At 45.6% G+C, this 21,078-nt stretch overlaps 1 protein-coding gene across 1 annotated transcript in view; it reads right to left on the reverse strand.

Moving 5' to 3' along the window:
* Nucleotides 1-11,315, reverse strand: part of LOC123952134 (inactive polypeptide N-acetylgalactosaminyltransferase-like protein 5) — a 65,964-nt gene extending 54,649 nt beyond the window's left edge. The window contains 1 exon segment of the mRNA XM_046021369.1: nt 11,182-11,315. Coding sequence (XP_045877325.1) covers nt 11,182-11,315 — 134 coding nt within the window.
* Between the last annotated feature and the right edge of the window lie 9,763 nt (nt 11,316-21,078).

The raw sequence follows: 21,078 nt of genomic DNA on the forward strand, positions 1-21,078 counted from the left end.
ATGATACACACAATGGAATACTTTCCAGCATAAAAAAAAATGACATCTTTCCTGAGGGTATTACACTAAATAAGTCAGAAAGATCAATACCATATGATCTCACTTTACATGAGGAATCTGGAAACAAACAACAACCACACCTCCAAAACCCAACCTCATCGATACAGAGAACAGACTGGTGGTTGCCGGGGGGTGGGGGGAACAAAGCTCCAGTGTAAAATAAGTAAGCCGTGGGGATATAATCCCACATGGTGACTACAGATAAGAACTATACTGCTTATTTGAAAGTAGCAAAGAGAGCAGATCTTTAAAGTTCTCATCACACACACAAATTTTTTGTAACTATCATGGTAGCCAAAGTTATCTAGACTTATTGTAGTGATTATTTGGCCATATATATATAAATGTCGTATCATTATGTTGTATACCTGAAACTAATATAATCTTATTGTCAATTATACCTCAATAAAAAAATGAGGATTAACATACATTTTATTCCTCGTATCTGGCACATCTCTCTCACTGCTCAAGCTTTTACTGAGAATGGCATTAAATCCATATTTTAAAAATCCAGCAATATATTCTGGCTTTGAATAATAATATATTCTGCAAGAAAGGGCAATTACAGTTACCTAGGTACAGATGACTACCACCAGATAAAGGATAATAAGCACAACTATATCCTGAATTCACTCCCTTTATAATGAGCCAGGCATTTTCCTGGAACCTACACTACGTCCAGATGACAAGGCTAAAATCAGAGCAGATTCCTTCGCAAAGTATGGACAAGTTAGCCTTTGGCCATTCAGTCTCTTCAGGGAAGGAAGTGGTTGGCCTCCTTGGTCCCATCAAGATTCACCACTGTCGTGTGAAGTTAATTGTAACTGAGGGATTTAGGAAAGGTGGGAAAGGAGAGCTAAAAGTCCAGCCCAGAACTTCCATTGCAAAGAATAAAACAAGAGGCCAGATGTCAACCCAAACATAACAGTCATAACAATAAATGAAGATGGGATAAATTTCCTATTAAAAGATAAACACTCTTATTTGTCAATGAAGAAACAAAATATAATCATGAAAGATAAGTGGCATGAACTAAAATGGTTAAAAGTAAAAGAACAGTCTAAGAATACAGGAGTCAAAGTATCATTTTAAAAAGTACAGAATTCATTGGAAGGAGCATCCAGAAAGTTATCTACACTCATGGTAAGAATAAGTCACAATAAAGACTAAGTAGGGATGAGCTTGCAGACATCAAAATTGCTGCAGTAAAATACTTACATTAAAATCATTAGAGATATCAATATACATTGCCACAAACAGTAGTGGAATATTTTAAGAACAACTTTAGGTCAGAGAAAAAGTTATAAAAAGAACTTGCTTAATGTAATTTGTCATATTTCCTTGGTGGATTTATATTTTGCTTTGTTTTTGAAGAATAAACTTTCTTTCCCAATGCCTATGACGTGCTTTCCAAAATGGACATAAAAGTCTATATTATAGCTAAAAAGGGATTCTCTTCAAGATGCACTAACCCCATTTCCACTAGGCCCTCTTTCCTGACCCTGAAAAATCCTGGACATGACACAACAGATAAGGATGGGAGGTTCTCTGAAAGGTCGAAACTAGCAGGCAGATTCCTGAGGCAGATCTCGGGAATGGAGGAAGGACATGGTGAGCTCCTGATTTCCCTGTTGCCACCCATAAATCCCAGACAGAGGTCTGTAGAAGCCTCCATGTAGAACCACCAACAGACACACACACACACACACACACACACACACACACACAACCTCCAAGATAAGCCTGTTCTCTCTAGCCACCGGGTCACAGAAGCCTAACCACAGAAAACCTTTGGCTGGACCTACTCTAGTCAAGTCAAGCAGCAGTGAGAGAACCACACCGACCCCTGTGGCTTCAGTGTGGTGGGCAGGTTGTGGACCTTCCACCACACCCAAGGGAGCAGCAGGCAGTGACATGGGTGGGCCTGAGCAGAACTTACCCCTTTCACCCCTCTTCCTGGCAGAAGCAGGCAGAGCTCTGATTACCTGCGTGGGTGGTGTGGGCAGGCTGAGCAGGGTGCTGGTCCTCCAGAAGCTGGCCTGGGGGGAAGCAGGTGGAGCTCTGATTCTCCCCAAGATAGTGCCATGTCACATATAATTAACATTATGTGCTAATTAAAAAAAAAAAAACCAGTCTCAGGAACTTGTGTACAGACAACAAAAGAGCTGATCTTTGTATTATCAGAGCCCTGAAAGGAGAGGAGTCAGAGTGGGGCCAAAAAAAGTACTCTCGGAAATAAGGCCGGAAACTTCCTAAATTAGAGGAAGTTAGAAATCTATAGCCTCAGGAGGCTGAAAAATCCACCAAATGGGATAAACCAAAGAAATCCATGGCAGGACACATCATAATGGAACTTATGAAAACTGAAGACAGAGGACAACTCTTGAAAGCAGCCAGAGAGAAAAAAAACATGGGATTCATAGGGGAACAACCTGAATGACTATGGGTTTCTCATCTGAAATCATGGGGGAGAGAAGAAAGTGACAAAACATTTCTGAATGCTGAAAGAAAAGAACTGTCAGGGGCACCTGGGTGGCTCAGTCATCAAGCAGCTGCCTTCAACTCAGGGTCGTGATTCCAGGACCCTGGGATTAAGCCCCACATGGGGATCCCTGCTCAGCAGGAAGCCTGCTTCTCCTGCTCCCCCTCTGCCTGCTTGTATTCCCTCTCTCGCTCTCTCTCCCTCTCTGTCAAATAAATAAATAAAATCTTTAAAAAGAAAAAAAAAACTGTCAACTGAAAATTCTATACCCAGCAAAAATATCCTTTGGGAATTGTGAAAAAATGAAGACAAGTGAAGAAAACTAAGACTTTGTGACTAGCAGCCCTTAAAGAACAGCAAAAGAAAGTTCTCTAAACAAGGAAATGATAATAGGAGGAGGCTTGGAACTTCAGAAAAGAAAAAAGAACATCAAAATGGATGAAAATAGGGGTAAATATGATAGACTCATTAAGAAACTCTATATGTTTCTTCAATCATATTTGACTTTTGAAGCCACAATTATAACACCATCTGATGTAGTGCTCAAAACCCAAGACAGTTATATTTCTTAAATGAGGAAGCTAAGGAATGCTTTACACTTTACTTGAAGTGGCAAAACATTGATTCAAGGAGACCTTGGTAAGTTGTAGACATATTGTGTAATACCTACAGCAACCACTAAAGAAACTATAAAAGCAACCTTTTAAAAAACATTATAAACAAATCAAGATGGAATTTTGAAAATGCTCAAGTAACTCACCAAAAAATAAGAGAAACAGAAGATTGAGAAACAGAGGAAACAAACAAAAAACAAATAAAATGACTGAGAAACTCTGCCATCGATAATTGTCTTAAACACAAATGATCTAAATATACCAGTTAAAAGCATGGATTAACAGAGTGGATTTAAAAAATGTTCCAACAATATGCTACCTACAAGAAACTTACTCCAGTGAAACATAGGTAGATTGATAATAAAAGGACAGAAAAGGATATACTTGCAAATTTTAATTAAAAAAAAAAAAACAACAAAACAGCTGGGGTGCCTGGCTGCCTCAATTGATATAGGATGTGACTCTTGATCTCAGGGTTGTGAGTTCAAGCCCCACACTGGGTTTGGAGCCTACCTTTAAAAAAAGTACAAGTAGCTCTATTAATATTAGATAAAAGAGATTTCAGAGCAGAGAAAATGACTAGAGACAGAGACATGACCTTATGATAAAAGGTTCAGTGCACCAGTGAGACAAAATGGTTCCAAATAGAAACACATCAAAAAATAGCTCAAAATACATGAAGCAAAAACCAGTAAGAGTTAAAGTAGAACCTAGCAAATCCACAATCATAGTTGGGGTTTTCAGCACCCAGTCTTAGCAACTGACAGAACGACTAGCCAAAAACTCAGCAAGGACATCAAGAACTGAACAATAAAATCAACCAACAGGAACTAGTTGATGTGTATGAAGGAACTCTGCACCCAACAATAGCAAATACATGGTTTTTCCAGATGTGCCTGGGGCGTTTACCAGGGATGGACCATATTCTGGATCATAAAACAAACCTCAAAAAACCTAGAAGAACTGAGATCACACAGAGTATATTTTCTGACTATAATGGAATCAGACTGGATGTCAGTAGCAGAGAGGAGAAAATTATTCAAAGACTCTGAAATTAAACAATCTATTTCCAAATAATCCAAAGAGAAAGTCTCAAAGGGAAGATAAAAATACAGAGAACTGAACAAAAATGAAAATTCAGTGTATCAAAATATGTACCACACAGCTGAAGCCACATTATTAAGATGTCAGTTCCCCCCAAATTGACCCACATAGCCAATACAATTAAAAATACCAGTGGTCTCTTTGGAAGAAATTGATAAACTGTTTCTAAAACCTATCCGAACAAGCTAACCACCTACAATAACCAAAACAATTTTGGAGAGAGTGAGAACAGAGTTCAGAAAGGGAGCCATCAAAAAGAGTTAACTGGTTTTTGAAAGATGCCGAGATGGAAAAAGGGAGATTTTTTTCAAGAAATGGTGCTGGAAAAAATGGATATCCACACGGGGAAAATGAACATTCATCCTCACCCTCCCATCACAGAAATTCACTCCAAAGGGACCACAGCCCTAATGTAAAATGTAAAGTAAAACCTACAATCTTAAAATTTCTTAAAGAAAAAAAAAAAAACAGAGAAGGGACTCTTTGTGCACTTGACATAGGCAAAGTTTACTTCAATAAAAGATTTAAAAAAAAGAACATACAAGAAATTGGGATGAAATGAAGATCAAAATTTAAAATTTTTCTTCTTGAATGACACCACTCAAAAGTGAATTCAAAATGTACAGTATGGTGACTATGGTTAACAATAGTAATATTGTATATTGAAACTTGCCAGCACAGATCTTATCACAAGAGAAAAAAATTGTAACTGTGTGTGATGGACACAACTGTTAACTAAACTTGCTGTGGTTATCATTTTGCAATATATACATGTACACGTGTATCAAATCATTCTGCTGTACTTCCAAAATGAATAAGGTGTTCTACGTCAATTATGTCTCAATTTTAAAAAGAGACTAAAAAGACAAGGCACAAATGTACAGAGTATTTGCGACTCATATATCAAAGGACTTGAATCCAAAATATATTTTTAAAAATCTTAAAAATCAGAAGATAAACATTCCGATTTAAAAATGGATGAAGGACATGGGCATCTGGGTGGCTCAGTGGGTTAAAGCCTCTGCCTTCAGCTCAGGTCATGATCTCAGTCAGGGTCCTGGGATGGAGCCCTGCATCAGGCTCTCTGCTCAGCGGGGAGTCTGCTTTCTCCTCTCTCTCTGCCTACTTGTGATCTCTGTTTGTCAAATAAATAAATAAAATCTTTAAAAGAAATGGATGAAGGACTTGAAGAGACACTTTACAAAAGGAGATATACAGGTGGCCATTAAGCACATGAAAAGGTACTCAAAATCATTAGTCATCAGGGAAATGCAGATTAAGGCTACAATGGTTCCATTACTTACCCATTAGAATCCCTAAATCTAAAAAACTGAGCTTGTCAAATGTTGGTGAAGTTTTGGAGCAAAGGGAAAGATTCTCTATATGCCAGAGGGGAAAGTAAACGGCACGGCTATCTTGAAAACACATTGTCATTTTCCTTAAAGTTAAGCATATACCTACCGTACATCCCATCTGTCCCAAACCCAAGAGAAACAAAGTATGTCCACACGAAGACTTATAATCCATACTCATGACAGTATTACAATTCATTCCAGAGTATCTACAAACATATTAAAAATATATAATATTGTATTTTGCTGGAGATCACACATAAAAGGAAGAGAAGAAAGATATCCATCAACTCTGGGTAATTACCACCTCAGAGGGTAAAAGGAGGAGAAGGAAGGGGTGAAGTCGTTAATGGTACCCGTCAACATTTATTTCTGTGGAAAAACAGAAAACTATCTGAAATAAATATGCAAACTATATTTTAAAATTGTTAAATTTAGGTGATACATGCCTGTTTTACTATTTTATGTACATGTGTGAAATATTTTATAATTTAAAAATTGAGTTGCTCTAAGAAAGACATTGTTTTTCTCTTCCAAATATTAAACTTATGGTACATTTCCCCCTTAAAACGGCTAAAAGAGAAAATCAAAATACCTACCTGATCTTAAAAAGGTTTTGTATTCTGTAGTTTCATATTTGTCAGGCATTTCAAATCTTACACGCAGTCTCGGTATTTGCTTGGGGTCCTGGGTAATTTGCTGTTGCAATTTTTTTCCAAGGGACCAAATTAATGCAGGCCCCTGGTTTTTCTTCTCCAAGTTGCTTCCATGATTATGGTGAATATATACATACAACAGAGCTGTCCAGATCCCAAATATCAAGGATCCGTAGAATAAACATTGAATTGTGACGCCTCTCATTGTAAACCTAGTATTTCTGAAGGTCCAGTTTTAAATTTCCTACATCAGAAAAATCTAAGAGAGACTATATTAGAGATCTCAGTGATTTCCAGATCATCAACTTGGCTTAAATTCAATTTTCAGTGTTTTAAGACCAAGATCATTTTAATATGCATTTATCCATATACTTGGATGAGATAAAGTATATCTTGTTTTCTATTAGCAAAAACTCTTAAAACTGATATTCAGAAGATTGCTTAAGATCAAAATGTATAACATGCTTACAAAACATGTACTTATTTAAAATAATTGGCACACATTCCTGAGCCTTCAGCCAAAGGAAATACAGTGAAAGCAGGTTTACTCATCCCTTGTTCATGCTCAATCCATCTTGGAGTTTTAAATCTCTTTTAAAAATCTGATCTGGGGACGCCTGGGTGGCTCAGTTGGTTAAGCGGCTGCCTTCGGCTCAGGTCATGATCCCAGTGTCCTGGGATCGAGTCCCATATCGGGCTCCTTGCTCGGCAGGGAGCCTGCTTCTCCCTCTGCCTACTTGTGATCTTTCTCTCTCTGTCTCTCTCTCTCTCTGACAAATAAATAGAAAAAAAAAATCTTTAAAAAAAAAAATCTGATCTGATATAAACTAAAAAAAAAACAACAAAAAACAAAAAACCCCCACACAGTTCACATGCTGGAAGGAAAGTGGACAATGATAACTGGTCCAGCACTGATGGGACTGTGAAATGGTACCACCATTTTGACAGTTACCTGGTTCTGGGGAATTTACACAAATAGTATGCTGACGCATTTTTATCCCTAGGAACACGCCTTGAAGAGGCTCTCACACATATCAAGAGATCCTTTCAAGAATGTTTACTACAGGGGCACCTAGGTGGCTCAGTGGGTTAAAGCCTCTGCCTTCGGCTCAGGTCATGATCCCAGGGTCCTGGAATTGAGCCCCGCATCGGGCTCTCTGCTTAGCAGGGAGCCTGCTTCTTCCTCTCTCTCTGCCTGCCTCTCTGCCTCCTTGTGATCTCTGTCAAATAAATAAATAAAATCTTAAAAAAAAAAAAAAAGGTTTACTACACAGGACGCCTGGATGGCTCAATCCTTTAAGCGTCTGCCTTGGGCTCAGGTCATGATCCCAGGGTCCTGGGATCCAGCCCCCTGTCTGGCTCCCCGCACAGTGGGAAGCCTGATTCTCCCTCTGCCTCTCCCCCTGCTGGTGCACTGTCTCTTACCAATAAATAAATAAAATCTTTAGAAAAAATAATGTTTACTGCAGTAATGTTTGTAGTAGAAACTACAAGCAACTCAAGTTTTCCTCAGTAGGAGAATAACAAAGTGAACAGATCCCAGAACACAGCAAACAGATCCACTGGGGCCACATGTGTCAATACTGGAGACACCATAATGTTGCACAAAAAACCAAGCAGGGTGTGATGCTACCAAGATGCATATGGGAAACACGGAAACCTGCGCAACTGCTTACGGATACACCTAGAGGCAGCAAATGTTGGGGACAACCCATGCGCAAGTGGTCCCCCAAGTTTAGGATGGGATTACTCCCATGGGGGAGAGCACTGCGGCGGAGAGGGAAGAGCTCCTACTATTTCTTAACGCTTGGGCTTTTTTTTTTTTTTTAAAGATTTTATTTATTTATTTGACAGAGAGAGAGATTACAAGTAGGCAGAGAGGCAGGCAGAGAGAGAGGAGGAAGCAGGCTCCCGGCGGAGCAGAGAGCCCAATGCGGGGCTCGATCCCAGGACCCTGAGATCATGACCTGAGCCGAAGGCAGCGGCTTAATCCACTGAGCCACCCAGGCGCCCCATGGGCTTTTTAATCTCTTAAATGCGGCAAAATGATAAGGTTTGATGACGCTTGATGACATGTCCACGGAGCGTTCATGGTATTCTTCTATTTTCCCTTTTGTTGGAAATATTTCCCAATTCATCAAAAAAGAAAAATCTTGAGCGGCCTCTTTTAGAGATGACAGACTGGAAATATACATCTGTGCCCTCCCCCTCTTGACTCAACTGTGAATAAAAACCAATCTTCCAATCTAAAAACTCTCCTGGGAAAAGGTGTTAGAGGGAAGGTCCACACACGGGAGATTTCAACATGGGTTTGAAAGACCGGACAGAAGCCGCTGCATGCGAGGTAACGACAGGGAAGTGGGAGGAAGCCTGGATCCCACCGGCGCAGGGAGAGGACTGAGGTGGAACCCCAGGGCGGCCAGGGAGGGGACTAGAGGTGCGGGGTGCGACAGGTGCAGGGCCGGGAGACTCCGGGAAAGGCCACACATTTGTACGCACAGCAGTCAGCTGTCTTCACCCCTCCCTGGGCCTGACTTGAAATGGCACAGGTGTCCTTGAAGAAGAGAAGGAGACACTTGGGGTGCATGCCCAGAGGAAAGTCATCTGCAAGCTAAGGAGAGAGAACTCAGAGGAGCCACCTTGATGGGGAACTTCCAGCCTCCAGAATGGAGGGAAATAAAGGTCTGTGGTTTAAGCCTCGCCCCTTCCCCACCCCTACCTCTCCCCACCTCCTTACCCCCCCCACCCCTTTGTGTGTGGCGTTTTGTTATAACAGCCCCAGCGGACTGATACAAATTCCAAGGATTGACCTAGGCCTTTGAAGAAACCCTCCAGTAAGACAGAAAATACACACAGAACCAGAAAAGGGGAACAAATTAATGAGAGCTTTAAAAAAATCAAAACACTGATTTTGGTTGCTCACTCTCAAGAAGATACCACGCTCATAAAACCAGGGAAACAGTCTATGAAAAAGAAAACATTACAGAACAGCAATAACAAAAAGTTTGCTGAAACCTAAAACATGACTGGGAAAATTTTAAAAATATATGTAAGTTAGAAAATAGTGTGAAAGGAATATGCTGGAAGGCATAACAAAATGACATAGGGGAAATGTAAGAAAAAATGGAGAGATGTGATATTTCATTCTTGGAGGTATAACACCTAACTAGTAAAAATGTACGAGTTCCAAAAGATGATCAGAGAAAAATGGAGGACAGGAAATTATTAAATAAATAATATATTTTCCCTGTAACTTAAAGTGCTCACAAAATGCCCAGTGCAATGAATGTAAAAATATCCTAAAAGCCTCCAAGTGCAGAAAAACAGTTGACATACAGGAGGAGTTTCAAAAGGATATCAAACTTCTCAACAGCAACACTGAAGGGTTTTTTTTTCTTTTAAAGCTTTATTTCTTTGAGAGAGAGCACACACAAGCAGGAGAGAGAGAAAGTCTCAGACTCCGTGCTGAGTGCCGTGTCCAAGGCAGGTCTCGACCTCACAACCCTGAGATCACGACCTGAGCCGAAACCAAGAGTCTGAAGCTTAACCGACTGAGCCACCCAGGTGCCCCAACACTGGGTTCTTAAAAGATAATAGGGAAGTGGCTTCACAATTCTAAGTTAAATGGTATTTCACTTAGAATTCCTTAACTAGTCAAATTTTAATTGACCTTGAGAGAGGAGTAAAGATATTTTCAGATCTGTAAAGGACTCAGAAAGAATGACACTCCACGTATTCTTTTTTGGGAGACTCGTGTGGATCGCAGATGCCAACAAAACGAAGAGTAGACAAAGAAGAGATGGCCCAGGGTGGGGGATCAACCCAGGAGGGAGGCAGAGATGGCCCCGAGGGCTGTTGTGCTGGGGGGGTGGGGCGTGGAGGGCGGTTGCCCACATTGGAAAGGATGCTGTAGTGAGCTCTGGCAATCCACTCGTCCCCAGAAAGGAGATGGGTCAAAAAAATACCAGATTTGATGATGATGTGGGGCAGGGAAATGCAGTAGATGACCTCTCTGACGGTAAAAATGAAGGAGTGATACTTGTAGAGTGATGAAGGTGTGATACACTGGCTACAGATTCATAAGGAAAATGCGATTCTAAAAAATAGAAAAATGAAGTTGATGTGTGAAATAAGTAGAAGCTTAGGAATATTATTTAAAATATGAAGGCGATTGTCATCCGAAATATATTAAAAGAGTTGAAAGTCATTGCTTTTGGGGAATTGTACTGAGGATTAGGGTGGAAGGCGGGCAAGGGCCTGTTGACTCTAATATTTTTGTTTTTATTTTAGGCTTTATTTTTTAATGTATGCATTACCTTAACAAAAAAATTTAAAAATGGAGGTTAACACGGTACCTATCAAACGGCATCTGTGCTTGTAAACACGTGCACAGAGCGGCCACTTCTCCCCCACCCTGACCCTTTAAATCAGGTGACAGCCTGGCCCGGGGTTAGAAGGACTCAAGGATATGAGCCTCCTGAGCTGTCCGGTGTCACCCGCTTTCCAGGGCCCTCTGGCGCGGGTCCTCCTCACGCCCTGATTCTTCCAAGTGTCTTCCTGCATCTGACCCTTTTGTATTGTCTCCCATTTCCATCCCAGTTCTCTGACTGGAGGATAGACTGCGGCCTCCGCAGTTCTGACTTCAGGCACTGGAACAAGCTCGCACAGGCGCTCCGGCCCCTACGGCTCTTGTCCACAGAAGACACCATCCCTGCCCCACGGAACCCGGCAGGCTCGGGAACTGCCCCGCATCAAAGCACCAAGGCTGCACCTGGCCGCCCAGAGACCCGAGCACACCACGTGGAAGGTCTTAGCGTGCCGCGTGGGCCACCACATCACCCGTGGGGCCGGGGCGCCCCTTCGCCTGCTGCCTGGAGTACCGGCTCTCGACCGAGTCCCTTCCCCATCCTTACCTCGGGTGGGGCAGCCTGCCTAGCGCCAGGTCCCCCTCCCGGAGGAACTCGTGTTTCAAGACCGACTGAAGGGCCCAACTGCCGTGTTGCAACTTGGGATGACGCTGAAGACCCATCCAGCCCGGAGCTGCCATCGGGCTGACAGAGCTCCTTCCTGCGAGCACATCACGGTCTAGGCTCCTTCCCTTGTGAAACTAAAAGAAGGGCGTCCGAAGGGCGCAGCGGGAGCGCGCAGGGCCAGCGCTCCTTGCCCACTGCAGAGCCAACGGGAAAGGCGGCACCTTGCACGGGATTGTATTTTGTGATCCCAGCAAAAGGAAAGTTTCCTCCTCCCCCAGAATCGGCCCAGCCAATGAGAGATCGTGACTACAGGCCAGCCAATGAGGGACAATCACAGTTCGGCCTGTGAAGGACTGCGGTTACAGCTCAGCCAATGAGGGATCGTGACTACAGGCCAGCCAATGAGAGACAGTCACAGTTCGGCCAATGAAGGACTGCGGTTACAGCTCAGCCAATGAGGGATCGTGACTATAGGCCAGCCAATGAGGGACAGTCACAGCTCAGCCAATGAGGGACTAATTACAGCTCAGCCAACAAGGGACAATCACAGCTGGGCCAATGAAAAGCCACTATACTCGGAATTCCGGGTGACTCCGTCGACTTCGTCCTCCTGTTCTCCCGCGACGCCGGCGCGTGTGTCCGTTCTGCGGACTTGCGTGGGTTACGCCGTCGCTTGCTCGTCGTGGGTCGCAGTTCTCTGCTCTGCCTCAACCCGGTTTTTGCTGGCAAATAACTGCGGTTTTGTTCCTGAGGTTGACGCGCCGCTTGAGCCGGGCCGCTTCGCCCGCAGGTGTTGGCCCCGGACCACGCCGGGACAGGGCCTGCGAGCGCATCTCCCGCGCGGGCTGTTTCCCGGAGCCGGAGCTGCCGCAGGGGGCAGTGGGGCGGTCCTGCGCGACGGCCGTGGGGGCCGCATCGCCCGCCCGGCCCTTGCGACCCCACTGCCGGGGAGGGCGTGTCGTGACCCCGCAGGCGGCGTGCGGGTGCGGAGAGCGTCGTGGTTGCGGCACGTGGAGGGCCCGAGCGGCCAGCGCAAACCCGAGGGATCCAGCCGGTTGCGCAGGTGCGTCTGAGGGAGGCAGCGGCAGGCCGAGGGTGACGCTGAGGGTCAGCCCGGCCTCCTCAGCGACACAGAAGAGACTCTCCTCCCCTGCGTGGGAACCGCGTGCAGGCCGCGGTGGCCAGAGCCGCTGTACTCCGGGGCAGGTGACTTGGCGGTCCTGGCTCATCTGCGGGGGGCGGGAGGGGGGCGCTGGGACCCGGGACGGGGGAGCCACGGGGACCCACCCCGCGGGCCGGCAGCAATGGCGCACTCACCGCGCGGAGGGCCAGCCCTGCCGCTTCGCTGGAGGACACTGCAGGCAGCGCGCGCCCTCCGTCCCCACCGCCCTTCCCCACCAGTCCTCTCCCGGTCTCCAGGTCGCTAACTAGGGTCGAGTTACAGCACAGCCTGGCTGTGGGGAAAGGCGTGTCCCCTAGAGCTGCAGAACCCCCGCAGGCATCACGACCCAGTGGAATCAGGGGCCGGGCACGGGCTGGTCCTGAGCATCCTAAATCAGGGGAGGGGTGTAAATCTGGATCCCGCGTTTGCTCGTACGGGAGCCTTCCAAGATACGGGCTTTACCACCCCGACAAACACCTCTAGGGCACAGTGCAGTCTCCTTGACTGGGCGAATTATGCTGTAAACATGAAATCTCTGGGGCACCTTGGTGGCTCAGTCAGTAAAGTGCCTGCTTTCAGCTCAGGTGGTGATCCCAGGGTCCTGCATCGGTCCTTGCTCGGCGGGGAGCCTGCCTCTCTTCCCTGCTGCTCCCCCTGCTGGTGCGCGCTCTCTCTCTCAAAGACATAATTACAGTCTTTAAAAAAATAAAAACGAAATCTTCGGTTATGCGAAGAAAAACTGTCAAATGTGTAAGAGGAGACGGTAGCCTCTAACTGAGGCAGATACATGGATCGAAACCAGGGGGAGGAGAATGAAGCTGGTTAACTTCTAGCACAGCTGCTACTTCCAATAAATGTCACCTGCTGGGACTTTGAACTTCCACCAAACACCAAAAGCAATTAGAAAGTAAGCAAGGGGAGGCACCCGAATTGAGTACACAACATGTGCATGGGGGTTCATGATCGGGTTAGTGCTGGAGAAGGAAGTACATCCATATTCTCTAGGAGGAGTCTACTATATTAAGAAAATTTGGAGGAAATTCTCTACATGTGAACATTAGGAAAATTATCCTCACCCATTTTTAAAAAAAATTTTAGGAATGTAAATTTTTCTTAACACCACACTTTGTTAAAGCAGAACTCCCCCTGGTTCTCTGGAATATGCCCTCATCTCTCCTCCCATCCCCTCCCCCAATCCCCCCCCCCCCACGAAATGCACATAGGCTCACCCAAAACCCTAAACTGAATCTGGAGTTAGTTGTTGTGTTTGTTTTAAAGTGTCTTTTCAGAGTCAAGAAAACAGGCTCTGCTTTAGATGATGTCACAACTAAATTTTCTATAAATAAGATTTTCGAGAACCGAAGTCAATATAAATTCCTGGCCTACCTCTAGAGTGGCATAATCCAGCCTGACAGTTACAACCTCCTCTTTAAAACTCAGATCTTCTTAATCCTAATCCCCAGAGCCAGTGTTCCATTCAAGGATTAGTGATTTGAAGCGTGGCCTCCAGTGAATCCAGATGGAAGGAGCCCCCCCGCGCCGTGTTGTTCCTGCTTTTCAGCACACTGAGCTCCCCAACCTACCATTAGGATAGTGGCTGCTCTGTAGATGATCAGTTGTCTGAGCTGAGTCACGGGTGAAATGAGGCAGGAGTCTGGGTTGAATGATCTGAAAGACGAGATTTTTTTCTGAATGGCTGACTTTATGGTGCCTGGATTCTGAGCAAATACCGGATTGTGCTGGGCTGTCCTGCCTGCCTGGTGTTACACAAGCAGCAGCCCTGGGCATGTCACAAAGCCCTTGTGACGTCACACACGGGGCATCCCCGGCAGCCAGGAGCCCCTCAGTGTGGCAGGTGGAATCCAGGACTTCCAGAGTTCAAAGAGACCTTCCAGAGAGTCTTAGAATCCTCATTCCTCAGCTGAGGAAATAGGAAAAGCCTCGTCTTGGGCAAAATCTAGGCTAGATCTCATTTTTGGCCTTTTTTTTTTTTTTAAATCAACATGAAAAAAAGCTTTCAGAACACCTCAGGGACTCAAAGATGACCCAAAGGGTTGTTTAGCTGTCTTTTATTTTTTTACTCTGTATTACTCAATATTTAGATATTAGTGCATGAGGTCAGCCAAATGCTTGTGAAATGTCTTGACATGTCTGAGCAGATTTGACCTTTCCCCATTGAGGAGGCTGACTCTGTTTAGCCTGGGGCCAGACATCTGCTTTGAAGTGTGTAAGAGGCAGGGGTTGGGGTGGGAGAGAGAGGGGTTGGAGGGGGGTGAGTTGGGTCCTTCCCAGAGGACCAGGAATGAGAGAACAGAAAACTTATTTTTCTGTACGTATAAAGGACATAGACGTCATGGGGCTACCCAGGGGTTGCTTAAGGGAGACAGAATAATCATGTGAGAAATTAGGGGAAGATACAAGATAAGAAGTGTACTGAGTTACTACAGGCTGGTGTCCCGAAGAACCAAGAGTTGGGGCAAAGTTGTCAGGACCAGTTCGTGAGGGGAAAAGGATAATGCAGCAAAACGAAAGGCGCAGAACAAAGTCATGACACCAGGCAGGTGGCTGGTAGGAGCTGAACAGAGGTGGTTCGGAGGAGGAAGACGAAAACTGCAGAGGGGAAGGAGTGTGTGGGGGAGAGTAAGGCGCATCTGTGACAAGGGAGATCGATCCCAGGGGAGTGACCAGAAAGTCCGGAACCTTCCCTACGGGTAAAAAGAAATTAGGAGGCTGGAACAGTGCATGTTTTACTCAAATTAGTGGGCAGATTTTATCCTCGTTGATCCTAATTAAATAATTACAAGGAGAAACACAGCAGCCCTGAGTTTTACTCTCATTTTGAGAAGGAAAAGGGAAAGATACCTTACCTTTCTTATGATAGGTTAAAACTCCAACCTGAGAGCCAGAAAAACCATCTTCTCTCTGGGCCTGTGTCTTCTGAGGGATAACATAAAGGGCGGGGGGTGGGGAGGAGCCCTAAAAAACACAACGGAACAAAGGGCAGAGAAACAGAAATAGGGAATGCAAATTTAAAAAAAAAAAAAGGCAAAAACATTTGAGTATAAAATTTGCCAATTATTGCATACTATCCCAAGCATTTTGGGGGACTGTAAGCACTTAGAGGAGACAATCCCAGACTAGTCCATCTCTGTACTCCACGACGATGTACCTAACATGTGACAGGTGCTGGTCGACATTCACTAAATAAATCCTCGAATAATTGTGACTCCTAAGACAAAAGAATGATTAAGCAATACCAAAATGTGAATATTCCTGGAGGAAAAAAGGAAACAGAGGGAGAAAGGGAAAAGGGAATTAAAAAATTAATGAAGTAACCTTAGTCACAGTCCTGTCTGGCTCCCTCCCACCAGCCCAGTTGGGCTCATTCATCTAAAAACTGTCTTCTGTTCTTTGTTCCATTGACAAAGGCCTACAAACTTTCCCCACACGCTGCTCTTACCCTGAAATTCCTCCATATGCTATTGGTCTGGCTTGCCAACTTACGCTCTTCTTTGTCCTAAGAACCCTTCAGAAGAATCCATTCCCTTCCACGCTAGTTCTGCACCATTCAAAGCATCCGCCAGACCATCGTTTGGATCTCGGCTCATCTCAGGGTCCAAATAGCATTTTCCCCAATAACCACGTAGTAAGCTTTTCCCATGGAAGTGGGCAGTTATCTTAGGCATCTCACAAGCAGGTCTGTGATTTGAGAGGTTCCCTCTAGAAATTAATTGCACATTGTCTTAGGGTGTGAGGGATTATTGTGGGCCCAGGGCTGGGGATGTGCAGTTGGGGAGAAGGGAGAATCTGGTAATAAATGCTAGACGGAGACCTTCCTTTGGCTAATACCCAAGGAGGTCCATGTTATTTGGTAGTGCTGACTACCTCTGTCGCAAGCCAGTGTTTTGTTTGATTCAAGGCCATAACACTACGTACAAGACAAAAGAATGTGGAAGCAATGGCAAGATGTGAATATTTCGGTGTGGGGGAAGATGTGTTTCATCTTTTGGTACCTACCTCCCAATTAAAGTAGCTGAAGTCACCATGTCCTGAGACCTGTGGTAGTCTACAGCAGGGACACAATGAAAGCATCTGTAATCCCTATCCTAGAACAGCTCACCTCTCCAGTAGGGAAGAAGACATTGTTCAAGACATTGGTTCAAATTCTGTTAATAGATTTGGCCAAATGAGACCAGTTCCCCTGGAAAAATAATACCAAAGTTGCTTTGGGTCGATGTCAATCAGTGGCCTCTTGAGTGAATAATTAGTTTCCTCTTCAGTTAATTAAAAAAAAATAGTAATCTTTGGTTTTGGGAGGCCAAGAACATTTGCCAAAGATGCTCTAAAGATGAAAATTACATAAATTCTAGGGCCCTAGGTTATTTACTCAAAATGTGACTAATTTTTTTTTTAATTTTTTATTTATTTGACAGAGATCACAAGTAGACAGAGAGGCAGGCAGAGAGAGAGGGAGGGAAGCAGGCTCACTGCCTAGCAGAGAGCCCGATGCGGGACTCGATCCCAGGACCCTGAGATCATGACCTGAGCCGAAGGCAGCGGCTTAACCTACTGAGCCACCCAGGCGCCCCCAAAATGTGACTAATTTAATGAGAAATAGCCTACTTAGAGATGTTGGTGTTGGTAGCTTGGTTCACATGGCAAATAAGAATGTTTTCACGCAGCATTATTCAGAAGAGCTGAAACGTGGAAGTCCCCCAAGTGTCCATCACTGGAGGAATGAGTAAGCAGAAGGTGGTATCCACATACCGTGGACTCTTATCCAGCCTTAAAAAGGAAGCACGTTCTGACGCCTGCTACAATGTGGATGAGTGTTGGGGATATTCTGCTTTAGTCAAATAAGCCAGACATAAAGAGGCAAGTAGTGAATGATTTCACTCACATGTTGAGAGTAGTCAAAATCATACAGAAAGTAGAATGCTGGTTGCCAGGGGCTGGGGAGGGCCGGGGAAGGGGTGTGGGGAGTTCTTGTTCAGCTTGACGAGTCGGCGAGAGTCCTGGAGGTGGACGGTGGGGATGGAGACACACATGAATGCGTTTTATACCCGGAGCTGTATGGCCGAGATGATCAAGTTCGTGTCATGTGTATTTCACCACACATAGAAAACTGGGTGGAAAGAAGCACACGAAGTGATTCATGTTCTTCGACTTCGCGCAGGAAACTGCCCCTTCAGCTGCGACGCTCTTCCTGTGCTTTGTGAAAAGGTTTTCAGTTCCAGACCCACACGTTTGGCTTCCGGTCGGCTTCCTGTGACACTTGCTGACGTTCACGGCTGGTGTGCTTCGCCTGCTCGGTTTCGGGAGTCGTTTTCTTCTGCAGTAAAGCGAGGAGTCAAGATGGCCGAGAAGTAGCAGCCTGAGACTACATCAGGTAACAGGAGATCAGCTCGATAGCTTATCTAAACATAGCAAACACCTACAAATCCAACGGGAGAGTGAAGAGAAGAAGAACAGCAACTTCTGCAGTAAAGCAAACACTAAACCTCGAATGCACGGTGGACGTATGTGTGTAAAACACAGAGGCTGAAACCCAAACAGCAGCGGCCCAGCGGTTTCCTCCTGCGAGTAGGCGTCCGGCCTTCGAGGAGGTATCCGGCCCCGCTGATTTCTGGAATACTTGGGTCCTTCTCTTGCTTAAAATAAAAAGGGGAAGTTTCTTTAGAAAAGGTGCAAAGCTAAGAGACGGGACACGGTGCGCAGCTTCTCTGGGGGACTGAGCAGAGGGCAGTTGCAGAGCACAGAATCGGTTTCCCTCGTCCCTTTTCTTCCCCGGACTCGCACTTGTTTTTCTCCTTGCTTCCAGTCCCTGCTCAGGCTGTCACCGCTGGTGACACGCTCCTCTCCGCCCGGGGGACAATATTGTTGCTCATGCGATCACCGCATGGGGTTGACGTCAGCTCGGCCAAGCACAGGGGAAGGCAGGTTTCCGCCATAAAACGATCGCTGATTCCTAGTAATTGAAGGGAAAGTTAATACATAATTTAAAAAAATAGTTTTCCAATATAATTTTCTAACAAGGACGCCCCCCCCCCCCCCGCCCTAGATCCCTTCGATGTCGGTTTTTCTCCTCTCCTATCCCCGGTTCATCTTACTGCTTTTCCGTTCCTGTTACATACGCTCTTGCGCGTGTGTGCTGACTTTCATAATCTAAAAAGTTGAACGGCAAAATCTTTCCTGTCTCTCTCAGCTCTCAGCAACCGGATGGACAGGCGGCCGTTGGGGAGGGGTGCGTCTCCCCTCCATCGCTCTCTCCCCTGCAAGGGCCAGTCTTCACAGGTGTTACTGGGTCAGGTTTAGTGCCGCTTGGCCGCTTGTTATCTTTGTGGCCTGGGGCAGATTCCTAGACCGCTCCGGTTTCTTGTAAACAGGCTACTGCCTGCCTCGGAAGATTGTTGTCAATACTCAAAGAGAACATTCTTGCCGAGACGGCTGACACCGGGCTCGGGCTCTGTTAATGATGCGGATGGCTCCTGCCACCTGGCTGCCCTCTGGCAGAGGAGAGAGAGGGGAAGATAGGGGGCTGTAAACAGGGCAGTGTTTTCGAGAGCTATGTGGCAATGCGGAGAAAAGTTGCACACACGTGCCAAGCACAATGGCCCAGCAATCCGCCCTTAGCATGCACTTGAATGAAACACACACAGACTGGGAGGTGGACGTAAGAATGCTGGGTACGGCCTTGGTTACTGTGGGGAGAATTAAAAATAGCCTAATAAACCAGGATAAAGGAATTGGGAACTATATGGTGGTCTTCATTAGATCAGCAATACATGGGAGATAGGCTCCGGGGTGGCTCAGTCGGTTAAGCATTTGCCTTTGGCTCAGATCATGATTCCGGGGTCCCGGGATGGAGCCCCATGTGGGGCTCCGTGCTCAGCGGGGCGTCTGCTTCTCCCTCTGCCTCTGCCCTTCCCCCTGCTTGTGCTGTCTCTCATGTGCGCTCTCTCAAATAAATAAATATCTTCAACAACAATATACGGGGGAGGAAAATGAGAGAATTGGAACCACAAGGATAAACGTTACCTGTAGAACATTGAGGGAGAAGAGCGGACTGCAGAGAACACACCCAGTGTGACCGCATCCCTCATGAAGCTGAGAAGGTGAAAAACAATAGTTTGTACCATCTTGACACACATCTATGTGGGGAAATATAAAAATACGTGCGGGAGTAATAAATACCAGAGTAACGGTTACCTGGGGGAGGAGGCAGGTGTAGAAAGGCAGGGTACTCAGGGGCCCTCAACTTTCCTATATTAGTTAAAAAAAAAAAGATTCACCGTACCTATGCGGCAAGATGTTCAGATTTCTTAAAGCCGGAGTGGGCGTGCATGGGTGTTTTCACATTCTCTGCGTACCTTGTATAGATTCACCACCTCTCCTGATAAAACAATGGAAGGTCCTCGTCTGCTTCCAGGATTCCCAGAAATCGATTCCTTATCATCTACAAGATTCTTTATCCCACCTCTTAGATTTGATCGGTGTATTTCATTCCATGGCTGGCCCACAAGAGGGAGATCTAGAACAATTCAGCAGCCAGATGTGTTGAATTGACTGAGGGTTTTGGAGGGGAGAGGGGTGGGAGGGGGTTGGGTGAGCCTGGTCACGGATATTAAGGAGGGCATGTGTTGGATGGAGCACTGGGTGTGGTGCATAAACAATGAATTCTGGAACCCTGAAAAGTAATTTAAAAATAAATAAAAATAAAAATAAAAACCTCTGTGAGGACGCAGTTTCCTGGGCAGCTTTGCTGGGGCACACCGGGGGCTCTCGGGCAAAGGCAGAGCACCCACTCGTGCTAAAGAAGACACAGCCCAGGGGGCGGTGGTAAACTGAACAGTGTTTATTTATTTTTTTTAAGATTTTATTTATTTATTTGACAGATAGAGATCACAAGTAGGCAGAGAGAAAGGAACGAGCAGGCTCCCCGCTGAGCAGAGAGCCTGATGTGGGACTCAATCCCAGGACTCTGGGATCATGATCTGAGCTGATGGCAGAGGCTTTAACCCGCTGAGCCACCCAGGCGCCCTCAAACAATGTTTAAATCATGCAGTTCCATGAGAGGGTTGCAGAGTACAAGCACACGAGGGCAGCACGAGGAAAAGAGATCCGTGGGTGCAGAAGCAGGGGCACACATGGTGTCCTCGGGAGCCTGTGGCCAGGCGCTCGGGGACTGCTACCCTGGGACAGCCCAGGAAACCACAAACTCCTGCCGCTTCTGTGGAAGACCGAGAAATACCAACACAGCTCTTCTGGTCTCTGTAGCCACAGACAGTACAAGGAGTGATAGGCACGTCCCTCTCAGAGCTGGGGATGGAAACGTACCATCAGGAGCACCCCCTCAGAGAGGTGAACTGCGTACAGTGGGTTTGCAAGCTTTTCTATTAATATTTCTGCTACTCCTTCATTTTTTTTTTGGAAAAGATTTATCTATTTGAGAGAGAGAAAGGGGCAGAGAACGAGAGAGGGAGTTTCAAGCCAAGTCCGTGCTGAGTGTGGAGCCCACCGTGGGGCTCGATCTCCGGACCCTGAGGTCGTGACCTGAGTCCAAATCAAGACTTGGATGCTTAACCGACTGAGCCGCCGAGGCGCCCCTCTGCTACTCATTCATTTTTAAAATCAGGTGCCAAAGGTTTTAAGAAAAATTGTGGAGGATATGTAAA

Source organism: Meles meles, chromosome 10 (assembly GCF_922984935.1).
Source record: "Meles meles chromosome 10, mMelMel3.1 paternal haplotype, whole genome shotgun sequence".
Taxonomy (NCBI): Eukaryota; Metazoa; Chordata; class Mammalia; order Carnivora; family Mustelidae; genus Meles; species Meles meles.